Source organism: Galeopterus variegatus, unplaced genomic scaffold (assembly GCF_000696425.1).
Source record: "Galeopterus variegatus unplaced genomic scaffold, G_variegatus-3.0.2 Scaffold61, whole genome shotgun sequence".
Taxonomy (NCBI): Eukaryota; Metazoa; Chordata; class Mammalia; order Dermoptera; family Cynocephalidae; genus Galeopterus; species Galeopterus variegatus.
In genome coordinates, this window is record NW_007726172.1 from 540424 (window position 1) to 549107 (window position 8684).

The window sequence follows — 8684 nt, forward strand, 5'->3', positions numbered from 1 at the left end:
TTCTTTAGAAAGAGAAAAGTGACCAGAGGAAGAGGAATTTTGCAAGGAGGAATGGTGAGCAAAAAATTGGTAATTGTTTAAATAAATCTAAACTTATTTCATATACTGTGTATATGAAATAATAAAGATAAAACAGAATTAATGAAATTAAAAGATGGTAATAAAGAGCACAATTTCTTAGAAAAATATAGCTTACTAAAACTGATTTCAAACAAACTAGAAAATTAAACAGACATAATCATTGAAGAAATTGAATAGGTAGTTAACGAACCACCCCTGCCTCCTCACAGCACGTGAGCATGCACACGCAAGATACGCTCGTGATGATTATACATTGTAAGTTATGCCAAACTTTTCCAAGAAAGGGAGGTAAGAAATAACATTCTTCAACTTCTTTTAAAAGATTAGTAAAACGTTTTAAATAAGAGACAGTAAAATTGTAATTGATCTTAAGTATGAATGTGAAAACACATGACAAAAATCTCTACAAATTTTAGCAAACCCATTCCATAAACATAGGAAATTCATGACACTTTAGATTTATCCCAGAAAATAAGATTGATTTAACATTAGGAAGTCTGTTAACATAATTCATCACATCAGCAGACTAAAGGATTAAAAAACATTTTTCATTTTAATAGATATAGAAAAGGCATTCAATAAGATTCATCACCTATTCTTGACTTAAAAAAATAGCTGTTAGAAAATTAGGAAGACAAGGCAATGTCCTTAAACTGACAAAATGTATTTACTAAAACTCTATGTCAGTATTTATATTTAATGCTAACATGTAAGAACCATTTTCTTTAAAGGCTGAAATAACACAAGAATGTCAGTTATATTCATTTCTATTTTGTTAGGATTTAGCAAATGTAGTAGGATAAGAAAAAGAAATTAGAATTATAAGACTTGGAAATAAAAGCACAAAACTGTTATTATTTACAGATATGATTATACATGTAGAAAACCATCCAAAATAGAAAAATTATTGAGTAAATAATGAAGTCTTAGTAAATTTTCTGGATATGAGATCGGTATATTGGAAGTTATTGTAGTCTGTTTCTTAGCAAGAAACAGCAAATACAGTTTTTAGAAAGATCCACACACAAACACAAGTTTAAGGTATATAAGAATTAATTTAAAAGCTAAGCAAGGAATTTAAATTTGATGAAGCATACTATAAAACTTCAAAGACATTAAGAAAACCTAAATATAAATATATATCTTTTTTATAAAATAGAAAATTTAATATCATAAAGCTGTCTTGTAAAGGTATCTATTCTCTTTAAAGTTTTAATGTATAAACTTAGTGGAACTTTCAAATAAAATTCATGAATCTTGACAATTTGTTTTCAAAATGTGTATGAAGAATAAAAGCCTAAAGTTAGCCAAGACAAATTAAAGAGAATAATGCACGTATTAATGATGTATGAAGGTACAGTAATTATGACAGTGTGCTAGTGATTCCAGGATAGACAAATAGAACAATAATAGATTAGAATGGTGTGGTTAGAAAAAGAACCCAGTCCCACACATAACTGGAAGTTTGTCACATTTCAGAGATAGCCATGCACATTTGGGAAGTGGAGAGTGCTTAGGACGATTGGACATGCATATATGGAGAAAAATTTTATACCTACCTCATATTGGATATATAAAAATCATATTGGATATATAAAAATCAGTTACAAGTAAATTAAAGGCCTAAATGTGGAAAGGAAAGCTATCAAGATTTTAGAATAAAATATAGGGAAGTCTCATCATGAGTTAGGAAAGGATTTCTTGAATAGCAAACACAAATTGTACAGCAAAATATTGATATATTTGTTCATATTAAAATGAAAAACTAGTCCTGAAAAAGATTCCATGGATAAAGTGAAGGAGCATGATAGACTGCAAGAGGATACTTACTATTTATATAAACCAACAAATTATTGTTCAGGATATTTGGGGAATTTCTACAAATAAAATTTCAAAAATGAACCCATACAGTAGAAAAATGGCTCTGGGTTTTGGTTGGAGTGGGGGACAGGAAACAGGCAATTCACAGCAGAAGAAATCCAAATGGCAAAAAACCGGGAAAAGAGGTTCAGACTCACAGTCATGAAAATATTAAATCATTTCACTCCCATCAGATTAGCAAAAATTAACAACTCTTGACACAGTAAAAATTGAGTTAGAAAAACATATGACATTGAGAAACTTCACATGCTACCAGTGAAAGTATGAATTTGTCAACTACTCTGTAGAGAAATTTTGCAGTATCTAGTCAAGTTGAAGTTTTGATATTTTGTTAAATATTTATTAATGTTGGTATGAATGATGATTTCTTTAAATGTTCAAATTGCAGTATTAAAATGATCTTTTATTGTTTGAAATAGTTTTTATGTATTCCTTTGACAATAGAGCTGGCTTATTTTCCCTTGGCACTCTTCCTTAATTGGCGTTTGTCTTCTAATTCATTGTATCTTCTTTGTGGTTTAAAGGGATTATGGTGGGCCGGCCCGGTGGCGCACTGCTACAGTGCGCCGCTTGAGAGCGTGACGGCGCTCCCGCCAAGGGTACGGATCCCACATACAGACCAGTTCCCGCTCACTGGCTGAGCGAGGTGCGGGCGCAGCGCCGAGGGCTGCGATCCCGTTGCCGGTCCCGGTCCGGTACGGGCGCGACACTGAGGGTTGCGATCCGCTGCTGGACACGAAAAAAAGACAAAAAGGGGAAAAATAAATAAATAAAGGGATTATGGTGATGCTATAAATTTGCTGTCAGTATCTAAGAGAGTATGTTTCTTGGTGCAAGAGACTGTAGTAATTCTACAGCCTTTCTCTAGTGGGGATGAAGGGAGAGGAAAAGAGGTATTTAAGCACATACAATGCTGATATTTTGCCTTATTTTCATCTCTATCACTTTTAGATCCCTTGTGGCTTTTATTAGAAAGTCCACTGATTCTGTATCATCCCTTAACTGCTTATATGAAAGGAAAAAAAAAATTTTCCCCACCGTAATGTCATGCTTATAATCGTTCCCATGATTAAGAGTTCCCTTTATGGTGACTTTAAAATAAATAATCTCAGAAAAACAAGTGTCAGGAAGGAATGTAAAGAATCAAATAGTTGTTCTTCCGACTAATTAAATGTTTCGTCTGTAGAATCTGAATTCGTTCAATGTCTTACTTCTGTGATGAAACCCTTATAATATCAACCATTTTGCTCTAAACATTTTGTTAATAGTATAGAGTTCTTTTAGCATCTATTTTACTTCAAAAAGTTTTTGGAAAAATAGAATTGAAAAATAGTATGAATCTTTCCATGAACTTTTTGAAGTACCCTCGTATGGTTTGTTAATAAAGCCCACCCTGCCAAGAAATGCATAGGAGGTTGTTAAATATTTATCGTACCACAATAATTTTAATATAATTGAGTAGTAAAATTAACATAAACATTAGAAGTATCACCCCACAATCCTTGTGACTCAGGAGGGAGACCTTGAAGACCTCCTTCTGTCCTCTAGGCTGGGTTCCAGTTTTCTCTTTATAGATGGTTTTGCAGAAAGGACATTACAAATTTTTATCCAGTTCCCATTGTGGTAAATGCCTACACCTAGAACAGATAAAAACCATGACCATATTTGGTCCTGATAAATTCTCCTAACTGGGAAAATAAAATGTTAATGAAAATATTTGGAATTATAGTGCTTACTAACAGGGATTCTTTTTTTATTTGAATTAGAGGAATGTTAAAAATGAGATCAAGCAGGCTTTTAGCTATACTTATTATATGTCCTGTTTCTCAAGGGTTATGGATTGCAAACTACTGATGTGAACTTTGTTATAGCATTTCTTTCTACATTTCTTTAGGCCAGATGGAGACTATGCATCTTCACTTAATGGCGGAAACATTAAAGGCATTGAAGGAAATTCATCTGGACACTTACCTAAATTCTGCCATGAGTGTGGGACTAAATACCCTGTAGAGTGGGCAAAATTCTGCTGTGAATGTGGCATTCGAAGAATGATTTTGTGAACAAAATCCTGGAAGAAAAAACCCAACTTCAGCATTTTATGATTATTGCTCCTTGTATAGCTAGAGCACTTCGTCTAGTTATTTTGTGCTAAAAATGTTCTAAATACCCTTTTCAGTGATTTCTGGACCATAATCTTTTAGCTATGTTATGTGTGTGTGTATATATGTGTACATATATGTATATAATACCTGATACCCCAAACTGTGCCATTCAAAGAAATATTCACTTATCTGTCAGTAAATAATTTCAGATGGAATCATTAATTTAGGTATTACTTTTCTATTATTGTTAAAGCACATTAAGTATACTTCTACAAACTGTCATACATCAGTGCTTAGCCCTTTAAGCTTTGGGATAATCATAACTTTGAGCAAAAAATCAGAATAAACATTTTATTATTGGTGCCTATCTTCAGATAGTATCATAGTAGGGTGGGATGCTTGGAATTTTATAATTGAAGAGAATGTTTTTAGTTACAGTTAGTTATATGAGGTCATTTTCCTATTGAACTCTTCAACAACTAATTTTAAAATCCTAAAAGAAAAGAACCCATATTAATTATATAATTTAAAGATCTCTACTTATTCTGTGAAAATGTAATTATGCAACTTCCTTTTCAGAAACACAAGACTATAATTACAAATATGTTTTACTCTATTTATAATTGAATGATTTTTTTTTGCCTCTTTGTTAAACAATATTCTTTCTTCTTCCAGTTGTTTCCAGATTTCACATTTTTCTTTCTTTTCCAAAACCTTCCTGAAGAGTGGTTTTAATTACTACTTCATTTTTTACATTATTTGAAAATGTAATTAACATAAGATGCACAAAATTCCTCACAAAATCATACATGTTTAAAAATATTTTTATGTATCTGAATTTAGAAGAAATTATTTTAATCATTTGAAAACAAGCCCACCTCACATAATATATAATTGTTGTGGTGATTAATCTTTAGTACAGAGCATGCAGGTAAAATGTATTTGAATTTTAGCTCCTTGAAGTAGTTTGATGTAGTTAGGAGTAGGTTAAGACACTAATTTTTCTTGCTCATATTTTCTTTTGTAGTTTTTAATTTTGAAGTATCATTTATGTTATAATACAAAGCCACTAAAAATGTATCATTTTAATACATAGCTGACTTATTATGTAATTAAACATATGTAAATATTTATTTTTTCTCTTTAATTTAACTAAAATACAGCTTTTAATTATTGTCACTTTCAGTGTAGTTTAGTATTCAATAGTGGATGTCTTGGATAGGTTGCGCAGCCATATTCAGTAATTCTGTAGTAATTTCTGTTCAATCAAACTTAAGAAAGCTTTGATCTTATTATCAAAGTACAAGCAAATCTTTTGTGTATTACATAATTTCCAACTGTTTGTTTATGATTCTGATCACCTATAAGGATCCATGTAGAAATTTGTGACTTAGAATTTTTCTGAAATTTATTAATTTAGTTTTGTTTTTGTTTTTTCATTTTTGGTTTGGGCAGGGGTTATAGATTTAGTGGTACTAGGAGTTATCATTTAACTTACTTTATAGTTTCTTTCCTGATTTTTGATTAGATTTTTCCCCCCTGTTTATATTTGTTCAGTCCACCAACCAGAATAAATGTGATGAATTTAGAAAACTAATGTATGTATTTGAAATCCATTTTAATAACTTCTGTCCTAATTGTTATAAATCATATGAACAAGAACTTTAAATTGTTTTATCTAAGACTGAGCACTATTTTCTTTTGAGTATTTTTTTAAGACCACATAATTGTTTTGTCTGCTCAAGGAAGGGGTAGATAGATGAGTTTAAGTTAAATAAATTGGTACATGTTTGTTTTTCATTGAATTTTACAGTAAAAAGTAAATGTTATAACATACTACATAGAAAAGAGTTGGTAAGAAATCATCCAATTTCAGAACCCAGAGATTAGTATAAACAATAAGTTGGTGAAGTATATTTATGACTTGGGAAAAATGTTGTGACAATGTATTTAAATGAATTTTTATATTACTTTCATATTTTATTCTCACATTGATTTGTTGTGCAATAGTTTGGTTAAGAAATTGTTCTATGCATCATTTATTTTTATTTATTTTTCACAAATATTTGCCACTGAGGTAGAATAAAAATGATTGTAAGCTTAAATTAAAATCTAAACTTGTGTATTGTTCTAAAAGTTATTAGCTTGAAAAAGTAAGATTGTTGTGGCTACTGTTGTCTCTTGTCTACTATATTTTTTTTTATTACAGATAATGTCATTTTTGAACCTATTCAATAAAGACATAAAGCATTAAAATGATAGTGTTCATTGAGGTCTTACCTTTTAGCCAGACATAGATAGGGACACACTAAAATACAAATAAAATATTTGTAGTCAAAAATACAGATTTTTAAAAATGACAAAGTAGTTTTTCTTTGGCTGTTTTTTAATGCCATTAGATTTTTAAAAATTACTATTGTATTGGATTGAAGTGGTTTATGACTTGAAGGCATTATAAATACATTTTCATTACAAGTTTTTTAAGGCATAGAAACGTTCTCTTTATAGCTGATAAAATTTTGCAGTTGAAAACATGGGTGATGTCAAGGTTCATAGGAAACATGGATATTCCTAGTTAAGTACTATATAGTTTAAGGGCAAAATAACTTATTTGTGATAAATATTTAATGATGTAGAACATTATATTTAAAATTTTAAAAAGGAGTTATCTCTAGTGAAAATATCAGATTTGACATGTTTAATTTGTACTCAGTATTTAGCTAGAGGTATCCACTTTTATCATGAATAGAAGCTCAGGGAATGAAAAAATAAAAATACACAGATAAAAAGAATCGGCAGAGCTGTAAAATATTTTCATTGCTCGTATATATATTTTACATGATAAGTATATTTTTAGTACTAAAGTAGGTTGATTTTTTCAACTGTATTGTATAGAGCAGTGGAGAATTATTAAAATGAAAATTATAGCCACGTTTTTATTTTTTTTATTGAAACATGATTGTACATATCTGCGGGGTACAGAGTTGAATATCAATACCAATGTACAATATGTGATGATCAAATCAGGATAAGTAATATATTTATCATTATAAAGCCTAATCATTCTTTGTGTCCATTAACCAATTTCTCACTAATCCCCTCTACCTCCTTCTTTCCCACCTCTAGTAATCAGAGTTCTATTCTCTCCTTTTGAAAGTTCAACATATTATTGTGATTGTTTCCTTCCTTCCATTTTCTAACTACCATTTATGAGTGAGGACATGCTGTATTTCTTTCTGCAGCTGGCTTATTTCACTTAACATAATTTTCTCCAAGCTCAACCATGTTTCTGCAAATGGCAGAATTTCATTCTTTTTTATGCCTGAGTAATATTCCATTGTGTATATATGATACCACATTTTCCTTTTACAATCATCCATTGGTAGACATTTATGTTGGTTCCATATCCTGGCTATTGCAAATAGAGTTGTGATAAATATGGGAATGCAGGTGTCCCTTCAACATGATGATTTCCATTCCTTTGGGTACATACCCAGTTGTGGGAGTACTGGATCATATGGTAGTTTGAGAATTCTGTAGTTGTTTGAGAAACCTTCATACCATGTTCCAAAATGGCTGCACTACTTTACAATTCCACCAACAATGTAGAAGAGTTCCCCTTTCTCTGAATCCTCACAAGCATTAATTATTCTCTATCTTGTGGGTAATAGTCTAACTGGGATGAGAGGATATTACAATGTGGTTTTGATTTGCATTTCTCTGATTCTTTGTGATGTTGAGCATTTTTTCATGTGTTTACTAAGAGTAGTTTTCTTTTTTTGTTGTATCTTGGTCTGGTTTTGGTATCAGGGTGATGCTAGCCTCCTAGATGAGTTTGGGAGAGTGGGCTCTGTTTCAATTTTTTGGAATAGTTTGGACAGAATTGGTATTAATTCCTCTTTAAAGGTTTGGTAGAATTCAGCAGTAAATCCATCTGGTCCTGGGCTTTTCTTTGCTGGGAGACTGCTGGTTTCTGCTTTAATCTCATTGCATATTATTGTTCTGTCAGTTTTTCTCTTTCTTCTTGGTTAAGTCTTGGTAGTTTGAATGTGTCCAGAAATTTATCCATTTCCTTCAGGTTTTCTAATTTGTTGGTGTACAGTTGTTTGGAATAGTCCCTAATGTATTTTAATATTTCTGTGGTATCATTTGTAATATCTCCTTTTTCATTTCTGATTTTTGTAATTTGAGTCTTCTTTTTGTTGTTGTTATTGACTTACCTAATGGTTTGTCTATCTTGTCTATCTTCTTAAAAAACAACTTTTTGTTTCATTGATCTTTTGTATCATTTCGGGGGGGGGGGTGTCTCTATATCATTTAGTCCTATTAGTATCTTATTTCTTTCTGTCAACTAACATTGGGATTTGATTGTTCTTGTTTTTCTAGTTCTTTTAGCTGTAAAGTTGTTTACTTGAAATCTTTTTTTTTTAATATAAGCATTTATCACTATTAACTTTGCTCTTAGCACTGTTTTTGCAGTATCTCACAGGTTTTGTATGATGTGTCTTTATTTCACTGGTTTCTAGAAATTTTTTTTATTTCCTGTTTAATTTTTTTCTTGGACCCATAGGTCATTCAGGAGCTTGTAGTTTTTTTTTTTTTTTTTTTTTTTTTTTTTTT

General features: G+C 30.8%; 1 protein-coding gene across 1 annotated transcript in view; it reads left to right on the forward strand.

Annotated features, from left to right (window-relative positions):
• ZC2HC1A (zinc finger, C2HC-type containing 1A) overlaps nucleotides 1-6320 on the forward strand; it is a 43377-nt gene extending 37057 nt beyond the window's left edge. Inside the window, exon 9 of the mRNA XM_008576310.1 lies at nucleotides 3857-6320. Coding sequence (XP_008574532.1) covers nucleotides 3857-4022 — 166 coding nt within the window. The 3' untranslated portion in view covers nucleotides 4023-6320. The remainder of the gene's footprint in view (nucleotides 1-3856) is intronic.
• Nucleotides 6321-8684: the final 2364 nt, after the last annotated feature.